This window comes from Haliotis cracherodii, unplaced genomic scaffold, assembly GCF_022045235.1.
Source record: "Haliotis cracherodii isolate W230 unplaced genomic scaffold, xgHalCrac1.p SCAF_15, whole genome shotgun sequence".
In the NCBI taxonomy this organism is placed as follows: Eukaryota; Metazoa; Mollusca; class Gastropoda; order Lepetellida; family Haliotidae; genus Haliotis; species Haliotis cracherodii.
In genome coordinates, this window is record NW_027266270.1 from 17391337 (window position 1) to 17416465 (window position 25129).

At 38.4% G+C, this 25129-nt stretch overlaps 1 protein-coding gene across 2 annotated transcripts; it reads left to right on the top strand.

Annotated features, from left to right (window-relative positions):
- The first annotated feature begins 275 nt into the window (after positions 1-275).
- LOC139462334 (glycerol-3-phosphate phosphatase-like) lies at positions 276-24174 on the top strand. Of its 2 annotated transcripts, XM_071243984.1 has the most exons (8): positions 276-426; positions 3054-3121; positions 8350-8442; positions 10026-10163; positions 12520-12582; positions 16846-16993; positions 21634-21775; positions 22543-24174. In XM_071243984.1, exons 1-8 carry the CDS (start codon positions 276-278, stop codon positions 22736-22738), a joined length of 999 nt encoding a protein of 332 aa, XP_071100085.1. In that variant the 3' UTR covers positions 22739-24174. The 2 variants fall into 2 exon arrangements, with proteins under 2 accessions (XP_071100085.1, XP_071100086.1); XM_071243985.1 differs by lacking the exon at positions 8350-8442 and having other exon boundaries at positions 324-426.
- Positions 24175-25129: the final 955 nt, after the last annotated feature.

The following is a 25129-nucleotide window of genomic DNA, read 5'->3' on the forward strand; positions in this document are numbered from 1 at the left end:
AATGCGAATTTAGATTTCGTTATATCCGCAAGTTGGTATGCTCGTTTCAAATTTCCATGCAGTCCAACATGAGCCGGAATCAATATAACATGTAATGTAGGCCTACTTTGAGTTCAGGAGTGTGTTCATGTAGGAAAGTCCGGTGCCAATCCTGTTTCTGTTCACTCCTCCAGCAAATAAAAAAAGAAGAAATATATGCTGTGATTGACCAATTACTTTTCGAGACTCGATCCCAGCCTCGTTATGAAACTTGCGCTGTCACCGTGAAGGTGAGCATGGCAAAATTTCTATCCAGAGTTCACGCCCTTGGATTGCAAGCTTCATTCAACTGGCGGTTCAGCTCGACTATGACAGCTCAGAAATTAAACGCGGACTTGTCTCGGGAGTTGGTTGAAAGTGTCGACAACTTCTTGTTTGATTGCGACGGTAGGTGTGGATGCTCATTCATGATTACGTTTACAAGCCTGAAATTTCTTCAATGACTTATGTTTGTCTTAGAAGTAAAGCTCTCCTTATTCAGCGCTAAAGGTACAAAACGTATGTAAGTGTCATGTGATTATCACGTGATTTTGAAATCAAGCAGCCGACATCCTTCGTTCGATTTTGGCAGATAAAATTATGTCAATCGGCGTTAAATGTCCTTGTCCAAGGTTGCGAGGCGCTCACAATTTTGGCCCAGGCACCCCCTGTTATCATACCCCATTGATCGACTTAAAATGTTTACTGTGTATTTGTGGAGCGTATTGTTACTTTGATTAGAAATGCTAGCCTGCTCATGGAAATTGAAATATAATGATTCTGACCCTTACGTAGTCACATTTATAAATTCTCAGTAAATATTCATGTGCGAAGATTTGTAAACAACATGAACATGATGAAGCAGATATTAACCCAAATAGTGTAATTTTCTTCCTTGTGAAATGATGCAATCCTAGATTCTAATCTAATAGTCAATTTGTCCAAACAATTTAGAATAAAACTTTTACAGGCATACAGAATTAACTTGTGTATTTTATTTGGATTTTTCATATAAAATTGAAAGAGAGGAAAGCATTTTATCATGTGTGGTAGGGCAGGGACACGTGACTCGGGTACTCGGGTCGGACGGGTACTGAGTTGGATTGGGTACCCACAGGACTACCCGCAACCGTGGTTACTACCCTGGTAGCCGGCCCCCAATTACCCGACCCTACCCGGTAACCCACTGTAGGTCTCAAGAGATGGGTACAAAATGTTCTGACTGGGAAAAGCTTGACTGTCCCCTGGAAAAATGTATTTAGATACACATATGAAATGATCTGGTCATGTATACACCAAGGATTATCCTTGAATTTGTTACCTATGAGAGAAAATCCCCCCTGGTCTAAAAGCAAAGCGATTTTTTGGCGTGTGATGAGATTTTGCGAATTTTCAGAGACATTTTGTTTTCCCACAGTGGAAGCTGTATATGATCTTCGGGTTTGGGGAATCGAATTATGTTGCAATTAATGTTACTAGATTATATAGATACAGTATCCGATATTTTCGGACATTAATTATTCCACTGAATATTTAAACATATTAGCAATTAGTATCAACCATAAAATGCATTATTTATATTTCTGTTTATTGTCTACTCTAGAAGAAAATACATTAACATTTCTGTATTTCAGCTCATTGTCAACTTTAGGCATGTGTGTTAGGAGGAATTATTTGTGAGAACAATTATAGATAAGACATGTTTACCACCATCAGCTGTTCATTTTGTTGGCATGCAGGGAACAAACAATTTCTAGGGCTCAGATAATGTCTGTTAAGATCGTAATTATATATATTCAAAGCCATGGCATGAAACAGCCAAAGTTGTAAATGGTGTTACAGTTTGCTGGCCAAAAATATATAATTTACATTTGTAAATGTATATTAGTTCCCATATATGACCATTTTAGCCTCTTGAATTACGAGAAAAACGAAATAAAAAATATATAAAAAATAAAAGTGCTTTCGTAAACTAGCGCTTGCTATAAAATGTGCAGGGGCAGGCTATATTTAGTAAATAAATATTCAAAACTCTCAACATCGCTGGGCGTATTCAAAGACATTGCGTGTAGAAATGATGATAGATCACTTGGGGGAGCTTATGCACACTCGATGACCCCCGACGTCACAGGGCATTGTTTCGCCAGTGTGACTTGCAACAAAACACTACAAATTAGTTTTCAATAAATATGGACAAATCTGGAAAGCAAACATATTTTAGCATATTCTAAAAAATCTCCAACCTGCTGTTTTGCTCCTAGAAATAGTTCAAAATTCGTAATTAATGCACATTGGCCATTCTTGCAAGAGGGTACGTTCATGATGACCAGTGCTGTCTTATCTAAAGTCTAGGCAAATCCCATCTAAAATACGATCATTTGTGATCTGAAATTTGTATATATTCTTATGGAGTAAGAGTTGTATGTATATTTATTTAGGTTTGGATTTGTCATTCCAAAATCTAAAATTGCTTGTGTTTTGAAACTTTACCCGTGACTGCATTTTTTCTCTTGATTTCTGCATGGATGCTCATACATGTATGTCTTTGATTTCTGCTAGGAATTAAGTGACAATAAAATATGGTTAATGACTTGTTGTAGATCACCGAATACGATTTGATAATCAGGTATAAAAAAATGTAGTGCAAAGCTCCATGCAGTGATATAGGAATCAGTTATGCACAGTAAGAGCATGGCATGAAGTGTTGCAAGTATGCAAATCACTGTTTCGATTGACAACTTTTAACGATTTCGCCGAAGAAACTATCGAGTAAGTATTGTATTGACATTTTTAGGTACAGTAGATCAGGGTTCACACAAGGAATTTTCTGACATGGGCCCTTCATGTGAAAATTTCAAATATTCCAGAGGTACGCCCATACAGCACAATGTTAAAATGCCTCATTGCATTCTAAAATGTGGGCCTAGAATTATCCCTGGCTTATTATTTTAAGTTAAGAAATTATGCAATATGTAATGCAGAAACTTGCATGGGGTATTCTTCATTATGAAACAGCACAGTATCTATTGTTTCAGGCGTGCTGTGGGATGGAATAGGTGCCATTCCTGGAAGTCTGGAGACAATCAAGTATCTTAAAAAATTGGTAAGGTCCTAGATAAAAAATATAATGATTAATAGAATCTTTAAAAGTTTGAAGTTCAAATGCAGGAGCTATGAGGTGAAATGGCATATATTATTATTGACTTGTGTTTGTTGATAATTGATCCGAGCGCAAACAAGTGGCGTAATGATACGGCGAATACGTATTGTATAGTGATACGAGGCCCATCATACAATACATTGTTTTACGACCACTGTATTGTAATACATACAATATATTTCATTGCAAGTTATATTGGTGTAAAAACGCGAACAATTACAGGAACTGTTCAACCACCAGCTCATGCAGATTCTCAAGTATATCACATATTTCTGCCTTACAATATCCCATCTGATCTCTGAAATTTAATAACAGATGTTTCAGGGTTGTGAGTCCTCTGCAAAAAGAAAGGTGAGGTGAGGTGAAATTGGGTTTAACGTCGTGTCCAAGATTATTGCACTTATATAGCGACGTGCATGCACGTGTGTGTGTGGCTGCTTTTACTTGTCCGGGCTGATGCCGATTTATAGCGCTAGCCCACTGAGATACCATGCCGCAGTTTAACATGAATACCCCACTCAGACACAGTATACTGACTCCGAGCCGACCATTCCTTGTTGTAGCCCCTTATTGCCCGCAAAAAGAAAGAATATCAGCTAGTGAAATGAAGTACTGTATCGGGATACAAATTGTATCACGGCCCCTCCATATGGTTACACCTCAAGCAAACAAGAGTCTATGGAGTGGAAAGACTACTGTTCTCCCAATACCAAGATGTTTGGAGCAACCAGATCCACTAAAAAAGTTATGGCCACCTTCTGTTGAGACACATTAGACCTTGGTATTGGGGGCCCCTTCCGATACAATATATATCGCGATACACAAAAATGATATGCAATATGTGTTGGCAATACACAGGAGGACTGGTATGTGTCAAGTGATGTTATTGCATATACAGTATTTGACGTAATAAGCGCCTCGCTCTAATAAGCGCCCATGTTGAGATTTGCTAATACATTGGCTACTGAACAATCCCAGTTAGCACCCCTTCCGACCCCTTTTCACATATAATACGCACCGCTTCCTTCCCCTATTTGCGTATAATACAAACTTGTGTGATATATATGCACCCTTATTTTTGGCTATTAAATCCTGGAAAAATATATCTGTCCTACATAAACATTTCAGGCTATCAGCATAAACCACGAAATTTATCTTTCAACTTTATGTTTTTCACCAAAATGATATTCTAATAAGAGCCCCCTATTTCTAATTTTGAGAGCGCCCTGGGCGCTTATTACGTCGAATACGGTTATGCAATGCTTTCATTTATTTCCCACAAGGGGAAACATATCAGGGTTCATAAAAATCATATGTGCCTTAGGGTCATATCACGTCATGAGACAACAGTGTATTGTTTCTGTCATCAGGATGGCATTTGTGAAGTCACTCGAATCTTATTGTGGCGTGAGGTCGGAATGACGTCACACTAAAAACGACGTCATAGCTGAACATTGTTGATGTCATTCGACGCACTGTGGTTTTCTAGGACAGCGGTGGTGATCAGTGCAAAAGAAATTTCTAAATTCTTCTCTGTATATAGTCATATTCTTCGGTAATAATGTCATGTCATGTCATACTCCATTTAAAACACTTGTGCCTAAATTCTGATATTAAAAATTTAGATTAATATTTATTATTATTATTATTATTATTATTTATTATTTATTATTATTATTATTATTATTTATTTATTATTATTATTATTATTATTATTGTTGTTATTATTATTATTATCATTTATTATTATTATTATGTTGTACAAGAGGTTGCAAATTTGGGTTGGCAGATCAGGTAACTGACACTTTGACATGGATTCTTGAGATTGGTAGTATCAAGATTGTTTTTTTGAACAGAATCTCTATACTATTATGCATTGTGGATCATGTTCCCATTTCTACATTATGCAGTTCAGAATGTTTATTATACCAGCTCAAATTATTAAGCGATGAATAAATCTATGATAGGAAAAAAAAAATATCATTTGTATTATTTAATGTGTCACTACTCGTAACATCAGTGCAAGGTTATGTTTCTGGTCTTTGTCAGAGTGTCTGTCTGTTAGCATTGAAATTTAACATGAACTACTAAACATATCACTATCATTTTCACATAACACGTTCTGCTTTTGCTTGGTTAACTTTTCAGTATGAGAGCAATCTCATTAAACTCATCTCTTAGTGCCTCACTATCGCTAGCCGGTTCGCCCCGATTATGTTTCTAGGTTTGTCAGCACCATACCCGTGCTCGTGGGTTTCACCGAAGTGGTAAACTTCTGAGACCTGCATCACTTCGGGCTTTCCTCCCACATTAAGCTGACACGCCGCGATATAACTGTAATACTGTTAAAAGCGGCGTAAAACCCAACTCACTCACTCACTCACTCACTCACTATCGCTAGCAAGCACTGACATCTGAGTTTAATGGGATTGGTATGAGACACAATAGCTGTGTATACCAATCTGATATTAATACAAGAAACACAAGGTACTTTATGTGAAGGATGAAAACTGGTAATTGAAACCAACAATCAAGGACATTTCTGTTTTTTGTTCCATGATTGATAATAAGAAATGTTCCTGTACTTTACCTACAATCAATCTGATGTTCTTTTATTCTATTGAAGTCACATATACATAGACTTTAGGTTTTCTGCTCTATTTAGCATTGATTTCACGATATGATTGTTTACAACTATAGGCGAATCTAATGATGTAATGCTGATGAGGCAGTCACTTTGAAAGACTGTAAATCTCTATCGATTAATAGGGGCGGTCGGGTAGCCAGGTGGTTAAAGCGTTTGCTCGTCACGTTGAAGACCCGGGTTCGATTCCCGACAAGGGTACAATATGTGAAGCCGATTTCTGGTGTCCCCCGCCATGATATTGTTGGAATATTGCTAAAATCGGCGTAAAATCAAACTCACTCATTCACTATCGATTAATAATTCTTAGTGTCTGGTATACAAAAGCGCAAGTTTTCATCTTCACCCCTTAAATGTTTATCAACGTATGAACATGATAAAGGTAAGGTTCTGTACCTTTGATACTCTGGTTCAGAATTCGAAGTAAGCACCTGCCCGTAGGCCTGTGGCAGCTAGATCTTGTGTCGGCCCGAGGTTTCAAATTTGTATGGGTCCTTATGGACTGCTGTAAATTTTCGTGTCAATTTATTTTTCACAATAAGCGACTGGTATTTTGTTTATTTCAAATACTGCTCTGTTTTTCAAATTAACGGTATCGTTACCTAACTAGACAAAATGCAGGAAATATCTGGCCAGTTCAGAAACACTTTCGTTGAGTTAGTGTTGCTTTATTATATCTACATACAGTTATGCATTAAATGGGGATTTATGTTTATTTCCTTTTGAAAATATCTTTGAGGATGTCAACACTTCCACAATTAAATTTCTGTGGAGGTGTAAGGGTATGTCTTAAAACGCTGTTCTCAAGGTCTCAATATTCTCTCAACCAAACTTCAGGATTTCACCCCCAAAAAACTGGGCTGGAATTTCTGGGCTTGATCATAGGCCCACCAGTGGCTATTACGAGTTATGCCCCTTCTATGTCCCTCCTATTGACCAATCAGATTCCACCTCTCAAATCACTTGCATTTGCTTCAAACAAAATTATTGGCTCAGTCAAGACTAGCCGATCGAAGATCAAGATCTGTATTGTAAAAAAAACTGGTCTTACTATCTGAAGTGCATAAAATCACGTAGGCACCTTGATTAGAAACATGAAAATGTAAGCAAAATATCTGTTGGCGTTGAATAGACGGTACACATGCTTTACAAATCCTGAAATCTGCACAGCAGTTGACAAACCAGATGTCAATTATGTTGGGCAATTGTTGATTGGACTATGCATAGTCTTGTTAGTCCAGCCAAGATATAACTCCTACAATACCGTAATCGATGTAATAAGTGCCCATGACGATATGTGCTAATATATTGGCAAGTGATCAATCCCAATAAGAGCCCCTTCCGATTAATCAGTGTACACATAACTTATTTATTCGTGTACAATACACACTCGTGTGTTATACGCACCCTTAATTATCATGATTATGGGCTATTAAGTTCTGGAAAATATATCTCTTTAGTATAAAACAAACAGATTTTTTCTTTAGTAACATTTCAGGTGGTTGTATATGACTGTCAAGATCCGTCATCGGAAATAGAATATCAACAAATCTGTATTGAATTACGCAAGTAAACCCTTTGTTACACTATTTAAGTGTTCATTGTATATCTGGACTTATGTTTGTAATCTGTTTTATTAATTTCATACAAAATTTCATTCCATAATGTTTACATAATAATTTTGACGAAATCATGTCCCTTCTATACTTACAACTTCCATTCACCTCGTTCCATAGAACCCGCTTTTCCACATACCGCGACAGCGCCAACTCGTATTTATCAATGCAACAATGATCTTATTTTCTTGTTCCAATTTTTTGATGAGTCTACACATCAAGATCAACATTTGTCATGGTTAACTTTCAGTGAGAAAATATCTCAAAACCTTATAAACATATTGCCATTTGCTTAGTTTTTGTTTGTTAACAGTAATCACATGCTGTCATCGAAGCCATACGGAGAGGTAGCAATACGGTCACTTTGATGCATAAATATATGATTGTTGTGCACCTCACAAGCTCAGTTTTAGTAGCAAATAATTATTCAAAACAATATGTAAAGCGTCAGTCTGCCCTGATTTCAATGTTTGCCAAACCATGAAATTTACAGTACTGGCATAGTGTATCCAAAATTCCAGTCTAGTTTGTAAGGCAAGGGGGGTTGGAAACTGGACTTTCATAGTCAGTTAACTTCCTTGCCTCGGGGAGATTGAAAAAAATACTACTTTGAGCACCATTTCGATATTTTTTTTTTTCCTTGTGTTCATTTTTAATTCCTGCATTCTGATTAGCTGAAATGGTCACATGTGATTCCATACATTTTCCAATGAATGTAAAAAATTGAGCAGAGCCCCATGAAGCCGACTTCTGTCATCACTATCGAATGTTGTAGAATCCATCTACAGTGGAGGGTTTAACATGATTAACTTTAAGCTGCAGGTTTTTACAGCCTCTAGAATTGAACTTGTGTTATGTTCTTTATCGTGTATGGTTCCTTTTTGTGTATGTAACAATTGCTTCTCTTTTAGGGCAAGAGGGTTTTCTATGCTACCAATAACAGTACAAGTACCCGAGAGCAGTATGCACAAAAGTGTCTGAATTTTGGTTACGATGCTACAGAGGTATGTGTCCTCTATATATCAAGGCAGATCCAGTGTTCCAGAAAATGTTTTGATCCATTGAGCATGTTGAGTATTTACACACAAGTAATCATTCTCATTGCAGTCTGTGACTTCCGCCAATATTCCGAAGCCCAGTCCAGTAAAAAATAAATTATTCTAGTAAGCTCAACTTATAATAGTCCCTTACAGTAACACTTAATTCTACTAAAAAGAGCTAGTTTCGGGCCTGTAGACTCCATTAACTCTAGCACAGACTGTCATTGGGCATTTATTCTTTTCTTTGGGTATTCAGTATGTTTTACTCACTTTGGTCAAGTTCATTGGGTTTAGCAGTAAACATTTGTTAAAAATAGTTTGGCTACCGTAGGGAGTGTGTCACATGAGCTCACTTGTAATGACATGTGGCTAGTACCCTGTTCACGTGCACCTCTATAGATATCTGCATTTATTTGCATGAGTGTGTAAATATAGATTATAAGTTGCCATCAGGCTGCGGTGCATTGGCTCACACACAGGGAACATCACACAATATGCCACGAGTGATCGATTAACAACGACTTTACCTCACTGACATTCATACACACTCGGAATATATGTTTCACCAAGTAAAACGTTCTGATTCAGCCTTTTTGACAGCTAGCAGATGATGCAAACCATAGATCTTCCCTTGAAGCAGTACTTTCGGATAAAAATCGGTTCTTTTCAGCTCATTTCAGATAAGGGGCGGTCGGGTAGCCTAGTGGTTAAAGTGTTCGCTCGTCACCCCGACATGGGTACAATGTATGAAGCCCATTTCTGGCGTCCCCCGCCGTGATATTGCTGGAATATTGCTAAAAGCGGCGTAAAACCATACTCACTCACTCACTCACTCACTCATTTCAGATAAGCACGCTACCTAAGGTGTGTTGCAATTGATTTCTCCACAGGGTACATGAGCGGGCTATATGGAAAATAATAGCCCACTCCCTAACCAATCAGATAACCATGAGTATACTAGTTATGCAGCACATATACACTGAGAGTAAATTTGCACCATGTCTGGAACAGGTGCAAATGTACATTTACACAAGTGCAATGATTTTTTATGTAAATGTTGCAATGTGAACGTTTATGCCAGAGGATGATCTAATTCCTATAATCTGTTGATTTGCCAACACCAAACAAATTGGCAACTGTTCTGTATTCTAAGGTTGACTCTATACAGCAATGCCAACTTTCATGCGGACTCCGGGGGCATGGGTGTCTCAGTCTAAGGCGCCGCGATTTGCTGTACAGATTTGCGTCCCTTAGGCACGCCAGAAACCTATGATTGTGGGTTCAAATCCCGGTTGGCCCCTATATTTCTAGGTTTGTCAGCACCATACCCGTGCTCGTGGGTTTCACCGAAGTGGTAAACGTCTAAGACCTGCAACACTTCGGGCTTTCCTCCCACATTATGCTGACACGCCGTGATATAACTGGAATACTGTTAAAAGCGGCGTTAAACCTAACTCACTCACTCACTCACTAATATTCCCATAAAAGTTTCATTACAAAGGTTATAAGATATTCACTGATAAAGTTTTTTTCACTTATTTCAACAGGAAGAAATTGTGTGCACAGCCTTCATTGGAGCTTTATATTTGAAAAACATAAACTTTACTGGGAAGGTGTACCTCGTGGGAAATCCTGCCATGGGCGTTGAGCTGGATAAATACGGTATTCCGCACACAGGCATTGGGGTAAGTGTATGGATATGTGTGACGTCCTTCATACAGGCACAGGGGTAGGTGGATGGATATAGATGGTATCCTGCATCCAACATAACAAGCATTGGTAGGTGGATGGATGAGTATGGTATCCAGCATAGGGGTAGGTTTGGTTTGGTTTGGTTTGGTTTGTTGTTTAACCAATATTCCAGCTATATGACGGCAGTCTGTAAATAATCAAGTCTGGTCCAGACAATCCAGTGATTGACATCATGAGAATTAATCTTCGCAATTGGGATATGATGACATGCATCAACCAAGTCGGCGAGCCTGACACACCCAGTCTCGTTAGCTGCCTCTTATGACAAGCATTGGTTGCTGAAGACAACATTCTAACCCGGATCTTCACGGGTCAAAGGGGTAGATAGATGGATATAGGTATCCTTCATCCAACATAACAAGCATAGGGGAGGTGGATGGATAAATATGGTGTTCTACATACCAGCATAGGGGAGGTGGATGGATAAATATGGCGGTCTACATACAGGCATAGGGTAGGTGGATGGATAAATATGGTGTTCTACATACCAGCTTAGGGGAGGTGGATGGATAAATATGGTGTTCTACATACAGGCATAGGGGAGGTGGATGGATGAATATGGTGTTCTACATACAGGCATAGGGGAGGTGGATGGATAAATATGGTGTTCTACATACAGGCATAGGGGAGGTGGATGGATAAATATGGTGTTCTACATACCAGCATAGGGGTAGGTGGATGGATAAATATGGTGGTCTACATACCAGCATAGGGGTAGGTGGATGGATAAATATGGTGTTCTACATACCAGCATAGGGGTAGGTGGATGGATAAATATGGTGGTCTACATACCAGCATAGGGGTAGGTGGATGGATGAATATGGTGTTCTACATACCGGCATAGGGGTAGGTGGATGGATGAATATGGCGTTCTACTAACAGGCATAGGGGAGGTGGATGGATGAATATGGTGTTCTACATACAGGCATTGGGGAGGTGGATGGATAAATATGGTGTTCTACATACAGGCATTGGGTAGGTGGATGGATAAATATGGTGTTCCACATCCAGGGATAGGGTAGGTGGATGGATAAATATGGTGTTCTACATACAGGCATAGGGTTGGTGGATGGATAAATATGGTGTTCTACATACAGGCATAGGGGAGGTGGATGGATAAATATGGTGTTCTACATACAGGCATAGGGTTGGTGGATGGATAAATATGGTGTTCTACATACAGGCATAGGGGAGGTGGATGGATGAATATGGTGTTCTACTTACCAGCATAGGGGAGGTGGATGGATAAATATGGTGTTCTACATACCAGCATAGGGGAGGTGGATGGATAACTATGGTGTTCTACATGCAGGCATAGGGTAGGTGGGTGGATAAATACGGTGTTCTACATACCAGCATAGGGGAGGTGGATGGATAAATATGGTGTTCTACATACCAGCATAGGGGAGGTGGATGGATAAATATGGTGTTCTACATGCAGTCATAGGGTAGGTGGGTGGATAAATATGGTGTTCTACATACCGGCATAGGGTTGGTGGATGGATAAATATGGTGTTCTACATACCAGCATAGGGGAGGTGGATGGATAACTATGGTGTTCTACATGCAGGCATAGGGGAAGTGGATAGATAAATATGGTGTTCTACATACCAGCATAGGGTAGGTGGGTGGATAAATGTGATGTCCTACATAAAGGCATAGGGGTAGTGTTTGAAAACATACAGTATTCCACGTACAGATACAGGGATAAATAGTTACATATTTCGAGTATTTAGCATGCAGGTGTCGTGGTTAGTGGTTAGATAAACTTTGTTTTCAACAGTCATTGGGTGTATTTTTACTTTATTAAGACAGTCTGCTAATGCAAAGGTCAAAGATGTCTTGAGTTTCGTGATATACCCGGTATTAGAAAATTTACTGGTTATTTTTTCACATCGTTTTAATTTAATACTAATAATAGTAAACCAGGTCCTTCCTGTTGTAAAGTTGTCATTCTTGGACTGACATGCAGTATCATGTGTGTATGATGAGCAGTATCCTCGTCTCAGCTCTGCTGACTACTGATTTCATCATCTCTTATTATTTTTTATCAAGAGTGTCTAAAGCTCTATAGGGGCGGTCGGGTAGCCTAGTGGTTAAAGCGTTTGCTCGTCGCGCCGAAGACCCGGGTTCGATTCTCGACATGGGTACAATGTGTGAAGCCCATTTCTGGTGTCCCCCGCCGTGATATTGCTGGAATATTGCTAAAAGCGGCGTAAAACCAAACTCACTCACTAAAGCTCTAAAATCATTAATTCATTTCAAAAGTGAAAATGTTTCATGTTGCAGCCTGACCAGGAAAAAATTGATGGCTTCCATCCAGAATGGTTGACAACGAAGTTGGATCCCGAGGTGAGTAGTAACAGTGAGTGTGCCATGGTTTCTAGTATTAAGCACCATTGGTATTGATTTCAAAACATCAGTAGATACAGAGTCTGCCCAGAGAGTGGAACATCTGTGGTTCAATTCAGTCCCATGGCCACCTCCATGGTCGAGCATCTGCCCGGTGTGTGGATGGGCGGTGGCTTAATCCCCGGCCATATCAAACAAAAGAACATTCAAAGATGGTACTTGTTGTTTTCCCTGCCTGGCGCTTGGTATGAAGGGGATAAAACAAGGGGACATGCATGCATTCTGCCGAGTACCTGGCTTGGCGTTATAACCTGTCTCCTTAATGTTAAACCCCATAAACCATATATCTTTAGCTTGTCTGGTCTCTGGCATGTTGTTATATTGTATGTTCTTGAGATTGTGGTATATTTTTATTTTTGGAGTAGTAATAGATGAGAATTATGAAAGCATGTGTATTTCAGGAAAACATTTCCCTCTTAATACCCCAAAGGGGTTTACCCCCAAAACCCAATTGTTCAGAAGGTTTTGGAGTTCAGGAAATGTGATTTCTGCAAATATTAATGAGATTTCAAATTCAGCCTCTGTCTAAAATCTTTTGACTCCACTTGTCTGACTTGTCTCTAAAGCATCATTTTGATTTTACAGTTATTATATGGACTATCTTTAGTTTAGCCTACTTGACCGAACAGACTTGACTTGTGCTTCGGACTTGTCAAAGAACATATTCCAGTATTTCGTTTCAGTCGAGTTGCTAAAGTCGCAGACTGCAAATTGTGTATTGTTGTCTATACTACAACTCTGTGAAATAATTCAACACAACCTGTCATCTGTAGTAAATATCAACAATCTAAATGTTTATGGTTTACCTATTATATGGTCTCTGGGTTTACAACCTATCCTTGCTCATCTTCCCGATGCAAGGGAGGTAACTGACTGTAAAAGTCCTGTCTCCACCCTTGCTGAACTCTGCTGGAAAATCTGGGATTGATCCGAGCGCCACCAGTAGCTATTACCAGTTATGCCCCTTCTATGTCCCTCCTATTGATCTATCAGATTCCACTTCTCATATCACTTGCATTTGCTTCAAACAAAACGATTGTGCCCAGTAGGGGTGTCGAGATGAATCGAAATATTGCTATATTGCTATTGGTAAGTCAATAAATCGATTGTTAAATCAGTTTCCAGTCAATAGTATCAATTTCAGTTAGGAATATCGATAGTTTCGATTGTATTTACCATATCAATAAAATACATGCAATGCTGTTCAAATTTGTTTTTCTTTTGATGATGAGTGGTAGTAATTTACACATGGTAGTATGGAAGTTTCTTTTTCTTAGGGTAAAGAAAAAACAAATCACTCATATCTCAAACTTTACTTTTTATTTGTTGTTATGGTTATCATATTCAAAGGAAACTTCAATTCCAAGGTTTAATTCAACTCTAAATTCTATCTAAAATGATACACTGAAAACTATCGATATATATTGCAATAGTTTCTTTCAATATCAATAGTTATTGCAATAGTGTTTTCCAGTCCAATAGTCACCCCTAGTGCCCAGTCAAGATGATCTGACTGATAATCAATGTCTGTATTGTAATAAAACAGGTCTTTCCCTTTCCAAAGTGCATCAAATCACTTGAGCACCTTGATTATAAACATGAAAAGATTTTGAAATATCTGTTATCCTCGAGTTGGCGGTACACATGCATTGCAAATTCTGCAATCGAGCGCATTTTACACAGCATTTTAGGAACTGAAAGTCGATTTCATTACACAATTTTGATTGGATTATGCATAGACTCGTTAATCCAGCCAAGATATAACTCCATAATTTTCGTTTAGTATGGCAAGGGTGGAAACTGAACTTTTAGAGTCAGTTAACACACTTGCCTCGGGAAGATGCACAATTTAGTACTCGGGCTCGTGGACTAGCGTGAATTTTTTCCTATATCTTTCAAATGCAGGACAATAATTTCCTTTAACTGGTATTTATGCTGTGGTATTATGAAACCCAATAATTTTCCTCTTGACTTACCTTCAGTATTTTACCTACCAGTATGACCAGTACATTATTGTAACCACCACACTATTTATTGTGCCAAACCATGTTTCTTCTTCTAGAGATAGTAATTGAACTGCATAATTGTATAGGTTGTTGACATATACAAGGTTCTTATGATATTTATTCATGTAAATGGGTTCGAATACCAGTTCGCCCTGATTATGTTTCTAGGTTTGTCAGCACCATACCCGTGCTCGTGGGTTTCACCGAAGTGGTAAACGTCTGAGACCTGCATCACTTCGGGCTTTCCTCCCACATTAAAGGGGCACTGATCTAACGCAATTCCCCGGACTGGTTGCTGCCTTTGTTATTGTTTTTTTCCCCGTGAGTACCCGGATGATACGCAACGCAACTGAGCGTGACCAGAGACTGGGCTACCGTCTGCAAGGACAGCTAAATGAACTTGAAGGCTGGAGGCAATATTTGTTTTACGTATTTAGTTTAATACTAAAAAGAGTATCCATGCAGTGAAAGAATTTTCGGGTTTTGGATTGCTTCGATGATACGATTACTACTCCCTTGTCATCCACGTTTTCTCGTCTAACCCTACACTTGTGTATTTGTCGTCATTCCCTTGATGCTCAGTTAATGAATTTATTACAGGTACAATTAGTGGTAGCACCACTTAGATTACCTGACAAAGGTTCCCATTTGGCATTTATTGTGTCTGGGGTAATTATTCAATCTAAATCCAGGTTGGAAGTGAGGTGAAATGTGTGTTATGTAATATGCACGTGGCAGCCAAGCAAGAGATGAATGATCAGTTCATTTACTTTTTTTGTATATCAACGGATCGTTCCTGGCCATCAAAGGATTAACAGAAAATATGTTGATTGATTAATCACTGTTATCTTGTACAGTGGATATGTCAAAAGTGAGTGTTTACATGTCTAGGTTTACTAAAACAAAGGGAATACACTCATATCATGGCGTGAAGTGCCGATGTTAAAATAACATACTTTGTTCAAAGGGATAACTGATAATACGTTGATTGATTGATCATTGTTATCTGTCACTCAATGGAACCGTGGACGTTATGAAAATAGTTGTCACATGGGCTTTCTCAGCCGACCCTTGAAGACTTGACACCTATGTGAAACACCTGAAACAATCCAAGTGATCAGTTGAGAAACGAACACGGGTTATAATATCCCGAAACGATATATATTTTTTAAAATAGTTGATTGTTACAGAGACACGTGACATCGAATAAGTTTCTTTGTACAGCTGCAGACGAGTGGGATATTGTTCCTTTGTGTGGATATTCACGGATACATTCCTCGAACAAGGAAGCTGCCTAAAATTTATACACATAAATTTGGTGGGTTGTAATTATGGTATTTGCATTTTGTTTTCCTTCATTTGAACCGATTCGTTCTTGTTTCTCTATGTCTTGGTTGGGAAATTCTTCAATGCGCGATAGACGTTGTTTTCTCCGGTCTTTTCCTTTGTAAGCGTGTAAATATTACCGTCAATTTGTAAAATTTGATTCTCTCAGGCAATTTATAAAATGTGTAAAAATTTCAGCCATTTTGACTAAGAAATCTGTCCAGATTGATTAAGACGAACAAAAGGGCCTACAAAAATCACAACAGATTATTATGTAGGATTAGAAGCCAAACAACATAGACATGTACTTTTCAACGAAATGTTTTTCAGTCACTTTGTAAAATATTTAGACGTTTAATAAATATGTTACACATTTTGACAGTAAAAAAATATACACACTATAAAAAAAGCCATGCTTAGGTGAAATATTTACTTCGTGTTGCAAGTAAAAATAGTGTAAACGAAAATCGCAAAATTACCAAGCAAGTGACTTATCAAAACTTCGTCACCATTACCGATGCTACCCCCAAAGATACCTACATTTCCTTATTATCTCGAAAACTGTATTTCATTTTGTTGATCAATGTGACCATACGCCCTTATTACTACCGGTATCCATAAACGTGACTAATGCGCTTACGAAAGGCGCAGCAGAGGTCGCGAACTAGTCTAGATTTCTGCTATACATCCGGGTACTCACTGGGAAAAAACAATAACAAAGGCAACAACCAGTCCCGGGGAATTGCGTTAGATCAGTGCCCCTTTAAGCTGACACGCGGCGATATAACTGGAATACTGTTAAAAGCGGCGTTAAACCAAACTCACTCACTCACTCCCTCAATTATTCATGTAAAACTTTGTATCGTTTCAGGTCAATTGTGTAATGGTTGGGTTTGACAAGTACTTGAGCTTTCCCAAAATCCTGAAAGCGAGCAGTTATCTTAAGAAAAAAGATACTATCTTCCTGGCAACCAACGAGGATAGTAATCTACCTGCGGCGGGGGACATTGTTATTCCTGGTGAGTGTGTGTGTTTCATCTTGAAAATTGTTGAATGTTGTTGTCTGCCAGTTGCCCTGTTGGACTGCCAAGTCTACCTCATCTGGATGAAAAACAAATGTCATTCCTACTAGTCTTCATTATTCTTAATATATTATTCTAAACAGATGTGGGGCGGTCGGGTAGCCTAGTGGTTAAAGCGTTCGCTCGTCACGCCGAAGACCCGGGTTCGAATCCCCAAAATAGGTACAATGTGTGAAGCCCATTTCTGGTGTCCCCAGCCGTGATATTGCTGGAATATTGCTAAAAGCGGCGTAAAACCAAACTCACTCACTCACTCTAAGCAGATGTACTGAGGTTACAAGCAGTAATAGAATTGTGTTACATCTGTTGCCATGGTTACCTATTACATGATGGTTAGGCCCTGAATTGTTCCAGTTAGATTATTTACGACAAGAGTAAACACCCAAGAGATCTAATGTTATAACTGTTCAGGGCCTGATTATAACCATCTTGTTACCAACAACAGATGATGTCTACACATATTTTATTTTGTTTCTATTATTTTCTTTATTATCATATAAATGATTTTATTCAGATGCATTTACTATCAGTATCGCATTTCCACAAACAGGGCTCTCAGCTTATTTGAGGAATGTAACAGCCATTAGCTCTTACTTCCAGTGGACATACTGTTGGTAATATCTGTTTTGTTTATTAATAAGAGGCACATTAAATGAAATAATATACTGAATACATCAATCCGTGAAGGATTTATTAAGTATATTCTTTTCAAAGCAGGGGCAGATGGGTAGCCAAGTGGTTAAAGCGTTCGCTCGTCACTCCGAGGATCCGGGTTCAATCCCGACATGGGTACAATGTGTGAAGCCCATTTCTGGTGTCCCCCGCCGTGATATTGCTGGAATATTGCTAAAACCAAACTCACACACTCACTCACTTTTCAAAGCAAAACATAAAGGAACATGTAAACATGGCCAAATGCAAAGTTTTAGGCAGTAACGTTTACATCTTGTAATGTGTCCTTGATTTTATATGGGTAGTCATTGTCAGTGCAAGAGTTACTCTCACTCACAACGGACACTATTGAGAATGAAGTGAAAGATAATATGACTTCCTGAAATAGTAGTGATATGCATGTTTAGCACTATCCCCCAAAAGGTGCCTAGTACCCTTTGGATATTGCCAGGAACAGTTAACATTAAACTGCAGTTGTGGTACTAAAAATGGGACTAGCCGGCAGCTCAACAGCTGTTGTCGTCAAACTATGCATGCCCCTAGGGCCTTTTGAATAGCTCTGGACTTAGCAAATGCTACAAAACTTTGAGCGTTACTGTGGCCAGTGGGAGACATTGTTTCCATACTGAACAGTAGCCCAGGTTATTACCGCTGCTGGGGTTGCTCCGATGCAGGGGATCCGTGATGATCCGGGGTAGAATAGGTCTTAGCAACCCATGCTTGCCGTAAAAGGCGACTTTGCATGTCGTGAGAGATGACTAACGGGATCGGGTGGTCAGGCTTGCTGACTTGGTTGATGTATTTCATCATATCCCAATTGCGTGGATCGATGCTCATGATGTCAATCACTGGATTGTCTGGTCCAGACTCGATTATTTACAGACGGCTGTCATATAGCTGAAATGTTGCTGAGTGCGGCGTTAAACAACAAAAATCATCAGTTTCCACCCTTGCCGAACTAGGCTGGTATTATGGAGTTACATTTTGACTGGACTAAAGAGTCTATGCATAGTCCAATCATAACTGCGCACCGAAATCGAAATCTGGTTTCTTAAACTGTCATGCAGATTTCGGTCAATTGCAAGATTTGCAAAGCATGTGCATCGCCAACTCGTTTTTAATCAAGGTGCTCACGTGATTTGATGCATTTCGCGATGTATGACCCCTTTTATCACAATATATATCTTGATCATTGATCGGATCATCCTGACTGGGCGCCACCATTTTGTGTGAAGCAAACGCAAGTGATACGAGAGGTGGAATCTGATTAGTGCATAGGAGAGGCTTAGAAGGGACATAACTGGTAATAACCACTTGTGGCGCTACGATTGAGACCAGGAATTCCAGCCTAGTTTGGCAAGGGTGGAAACTGGACTTTTAAAGTCAGTTAACTCTCTTGCCTCGGGAAGATGAGGTGATTCATACCACAATGCTCAGTATTATCTGTTGTCTGTTAGATGATGCACAGCAACTTGTTGCATAAGAACTTTAAAATAGAAAGTCACATGATTATGGGTCAGTTTGTAACAATTTTGTGAGTACTTTAGGGCTGCAAGGAATACTCTATGAGGCAAATACGATTCATATCACGAATATAGGGTAACAATTACAATAAAAAGTCAGCAGTTTATGTATTATTTATTATATTCAGTGAAACAATAACATCATAATTTATTTGACATGGTTTGGTAATTATTAATAAATTATACATTTATATACTGCACTTATCCAGGTACTAGTATCTGCTCAAATGTGACAATGACCAGTCAAAACAATACTATCAAATTAAATATTATAAGAGTGTTGTCATTGAAAGAAATCTATGCATATAATATGTTGTTATGTATATTTTTAGGTACAGGGTATGTAAATACATGATAGCATATTCATAAATATTCAAATCTAGTGGCCATGAATAAACGAATTCAATTCATGAATTGTTACGGTTCGATTCACCGAATATGCGAGTGAATCGTAACAGCCCTTGTAATTAGAGTTACGTCTGGCTTGGACTGTCACTTCCAGTTTTGAAACAAACTTTACTGCATGTGAACATAAATTCTGATTGTCATTATATTATTATATTATACCACAACACTGACAAAGTTATCAGTTTCCAGTAGTTATCAGTTTCCAGTAGTTATCAGTTTCTGTTTTGGAAAACACATCCTTAATGCAGAGATTATCCTGGAATTTTTTACCTATGAGAGAAAATCTCCCCTGGTTCAAAAGCAATGAGATTTTTTGGTGTGTGATGAGATTTTGCAAATTTTCAGAGATATTTCAGCTTCACACAGTGGAAACTGTATTTGATTTGGGGTACTTGTGACTCGAATAATATTGCAATTAATGTTACAAGATTATGTGGATATATCCTCGGATATCCTATTTTCGAACATTAATTATTCCACTGCGCATTTTTAAAAATATTAGCATTAACAAAACATTACATTTGTACTTATATTTCTCCTGATTGTCTACTTTAGGATAAATTACACTAATAGTTATGTATTTCTGTTCATTGTTGATTTTATGGGGAATTATTTGTGAGGACAATTATAGATCGTTTAGTTTACCACCATCAGCTGTTCATTTCGTTGGCATGCAGGAGACAACAATCTGCAGTTATCAAATTTCGACAATGTGTGTATAGATCGTAACTTAATATATTCAAAGTGGTGAAATGAAATAGCAACAGTTTGTTGGCAAAAAATACATCACTTACATTCCAGTGCTTTTGTCAATTTTGTTGTCATATTTCCGTCTGTGGTGTGTACCGTATCAGAGACCGCCTCTCTGACTGTATCAGAGTAAATCATATCAATATGGACTTTTCAATTAATTAGAAGTGACAGTTCAGTATCCAACGACTATTGCTCCAGGTTCACCCTTTTGTTTAATTAGCAACAATCAAGTCATTTATTTCCCGCGGAAGTCGGCGTGTTGGCCCTGTGCAGCAGCCAGAAATGTCACCGGAAGATGAAAAGACGGTTGACATTCACGATGTTTATGAATTATTCAATTTGAAACATCAAGTCACAGTTTTCATGTTTTATGGACAACTCTGGAAGCAAACTCTAAAAAATCTAAATCCAACTTGCGGTTGACTACTAGAAATAGTTAAAAATTCGTAATTCACGCTCGGTTACCATTCTGGCACACAGAAACTCGATGATAGCGTGTATAACATAATATATTTGTATATTGAAAAACAATCACACCCCTCTATATACATAGAGACAAGGAGTGACACCCGCCATCTTGGTTCTAATTCAAGATTTCGCACTCGGTTCGAATCAGTTTGACATCACATGAAATTTGAATGTCACTTATTTCAACCTATTGGAACTTGCTTCACAAACCTCAGGCTACACAATTGTGTTCATATGTGGTCACCTTGGGCAAAGGGTTAAAGGGAGGTAACCTGCAGTATTTCCGTTAATGAATGCTTCATTGATAGATTTCATTTGAAAATAGACCAAGCCAGGTGTCTTTTGACATGCTTGAAAGAACAAGTTTCAACATCTTATGTAAAATTATGAAGTATTTTCATGAGAAACGTAGACCCGAAGTATAATCCAATATGGCTGATATTCGCAACAACAAAAAATGTTACAAGATACTTTTTATGAGATTTAAGAGAACATTTGTTTAAAGTAGTTGGACTGTTGGTTATAAAAAGATACTTTTTATGTAAGTTTTAGGAGAAGATTTTTTTTGTAGTTGGACTGGTTTTTTTTACACATACCCTACAGAAGATGAAAAAAGCTTAGAAGAGACCTTGAAACCAATATGACTGCCAAACCACATGACCAAAGTCAAAGAACAAAAACTTCGACAAATGTCAGAAATGGCAGTCATGCGCATGATGAATAAAAGACAATTTGTTATTCCTTCAATTTCAGGAACAGGCACAATGGTTCATGCTGTGAAGTGTGCCAGCCAAAGAGATCCAATAGTTTTGGGAAAGCCAGAGAGGCCCATGTTCGACGTCCTACAAAAGGCACACAAACTTGATCCTGCTAGATGCTGTATGGTTGGTGACAGGTGAGGAAGTCTCCCCAATGAGCATGTATAGGGATACTGGTAGAGAGTGTAGCAATCTTCAGTTAATGTCTTCCATTTAGGATTACATGACAAAATAGGGGCGGTCAGGTAGCCTAGTGGTTAAAGCGTTCACTCATCACGCCGAAGACCCGGGTTCGATTCCCAACATGGGTACAATGTGTGAAGCCCATTTCTGGTGTCCCCCGCGGGGATATTGCTGGAATATTGCTAACAACGGCGTAGAGCCATACTCACTCACTCACATGACAAAATAGGTACAAAGTACCCCAGCTTGGCTGATTAGAATAACTGCATTGCTAAAATTTAACATGAAAGTAAGCATAAAAGTAAAGGGGTCCTTGTCATAACAACAATGTGATTTACAGGCTGTTGTGTTATTGATACAGTCACTCACTCACTCATGGTCGGGTAGCCTAGTGGTTAAAGCGTTTGCTCGTCACACTGAAGATCAGGGTTCGATTCCCGACATGGTTACAATGTGTGAAGCCCATTTCTGGTGTTCCCTGCCGTGATATTGCTGGAATATTGCTAAAAGTGGCATAAAACAATTCTCACTCACTCACTCACTCACTCACTCACTCACTCACTCACTCACTCACTCACTCACTCACTCACTCACTCACTCACTCACTCACTCACACTCACTCACTCACTCACTCACTCATGGAAGTCTGGCAGCAGCACAGCTTATCTGTGCTCCTTAAACATGAAGTGGCTATTCGCAGTGTTTGTTTCAACTGCTTCAGACTCAACACTGATATAGGACTGGCCAAGCGGTGTGGGCTGAAGTCGCTTCTTGTCCTGAGTGGTGTGTCGACAGAAGCTGATGTTCAGCCAGAATCCAGCATCTTTGCCAAGGAACAGTTTCCTGATTATTACACGTCAACTCTTGGGGACCTGGAGAAATTGCTCCAGAACTCACAACAACAACAACAGAGTTGATGATGACTAAAGCTAAGAATATTTTCTAGGGAAATATTTCATATTGATATCAAAGTTATTTTATATCTAGTGACTTTGATAGGGTGTTTATTATATGTTATGCATTTCCGTTGCATGTTTTATTTCTTAATTCTTTTCTATCTCCACAACATGTATTGTTAAGTTTTCAACATTTGCAACAGTGCCATACTTTTGAGTTTGTAATGTTAGGCAGGAATGCCAATTAACCAAGACTGTCTACTAGACCAAAAAGTGGTAATATATAGCAATACCCTCCCAAAAAATTTGAAATTCTACTAGCCCTCAGGATATCTTTAACATAAACAAATCTGGTCTGGGCTAGCAGGCTAGTGGTAATTTCCATCCTTGTGTTAGGTGCAGTGCATCCTTTTGTAAGGCTAAAATATTCTTATGCAACTTATTCTTGTGCAATAACCTTTAAAAAATTGTTGTAGAATTATCATGTGTATACCGTATTCGACATAATAAGCGCCCACAGCGACATTTGCTAATATATTGGCTAGAGAACAATCCCAATTAGCACCCCTTCCGATTGATCAATGTACACAAGACTTATTTATTTGTGTATAATACACTCGTGTGTTATATGCACCCTTAAATATCGGCAATTAAATTCTGGAAAAATATATCTGTCGCATATAAACACCTCAAGCTGTCAGCATAAACCACAAAATTTATCTTTCAACTCTGTCTTTTTCACCAAAATAATATTCTAATAAGAGCCCCCTGATTCTAATTTTGAGTGCGCCCTGGGCGCTTGTTACTTCGAATACGGTAATTGTTTTTATGACATAGTGGATTACTCTTCTGCCTTTGTCATTAATCAGAAAAATTGAGTGTTTACAGGTTTGGGCAACCAAGAGTATTGTTATGGCATTACAATACCTGGTCATAGGTCGTGTTTTGTTGTCTTGTTTTCTTCCTGCTAATATATCTGTATATCCAGTTGCATGTTTGCTCAAGCTGTGTCAAAGTAAAACAGTAATGTATTCAATAAGCTGTGATGTTTGTTGTGTTCATTTTATGGTACATGTTATCTTTCTTATAGTTTTAGTGTGTAGTGGTACGAGAATTTAGGTTGATTTTGGACCACTGACAGACCTATTTACACCAAACACGTTCAGTCTTGACATGTAGTTGTTGTTACAAAATCTGTTAATGTAGACATATTTTTATTAATAACTGATGTATCACTTTTCACCAAATGAAAATATCTGGTATATAAAAAGCTGAAGAAGAGTGAAGATGTTTTAATATGAATTAAAATGTCAACTATATTCGTAGTGATGGGTATTGGCCTCACTTTCGAATTGCAATATATTTTGATAATTATTCATATATTGCGATATGTACCACAATATTTTGCATGTGTTCTTTCACCTGTAATTTGTTATGAACTTGAATAAAAATGACTTACCCACCTCATCTTTGACAGCTTCGTTATGCATTTTGTTGGATGTTGCTGTTAGGGCTAGGACGGGTAACTCGGGTACTCGGGTCGGGTGGGTACTGAGTAGGACACGGGTACCCACAGGACTGCCCGGATCCGTGGTTAGTCATGTGATATATTGTTTCATGAAAAACATTCACCATATAACTAAATGGTTACCTGACAAATTTTAAGTCTCTAATGGTTGCATTTCTTCATGACTATGAACACGTTCCTTCTGACTTATATATGTTTGAACAAAGCAAAAACTTCAGTCAACTTCAGTGTATGCATGACCACATCATTTTATACCTGTATCTAAATACATTTTGCCAGGGCTACTGTCAAACTATTCCCAATCGGACATTTTGCACCTATCTCTTGACACCAACAGCGGGTACCCAGGCAGGGTCGGGTAAAAGGGATGTGGGTACCCGGGTAGTAAATTTGGACTTGTCCCAGCCCTAGTTGCTATGATCATGATGATCACAACGCATGTGTAACAGATACATTATATACAGGAAGCTCATAACGATCACAGGAATCAACTTCGAATTTTCATAATTTCATTGTGACTTGTCATTTATGTAAACCTTGCTAACTCAATATACTCAATATACTGATATTTTCCAAACAGATTGTGATAGGTATTCATGAGTATTTCAAATAATGGTAAACCATTATGCAGTTAATAATGAGCACCTCTACGGAATCCCATGAAAACTGCACCATGATTTGCTTCCTTAATCACTTGCCTTCAAATATGTGTACTTACTTTTTCAATCATGCAACTTTCTATGTACTTATCGGTTTGGAATCATTAAGAGTGTACACCACCACTGATCGCAATGGCAGATAACAAATCTTTAGCGTCAAGTTTCAAAACTGAAAAGTAAATATATTGTTACAAATGTTTTATTTGGGATAACACTTTCTGAGTA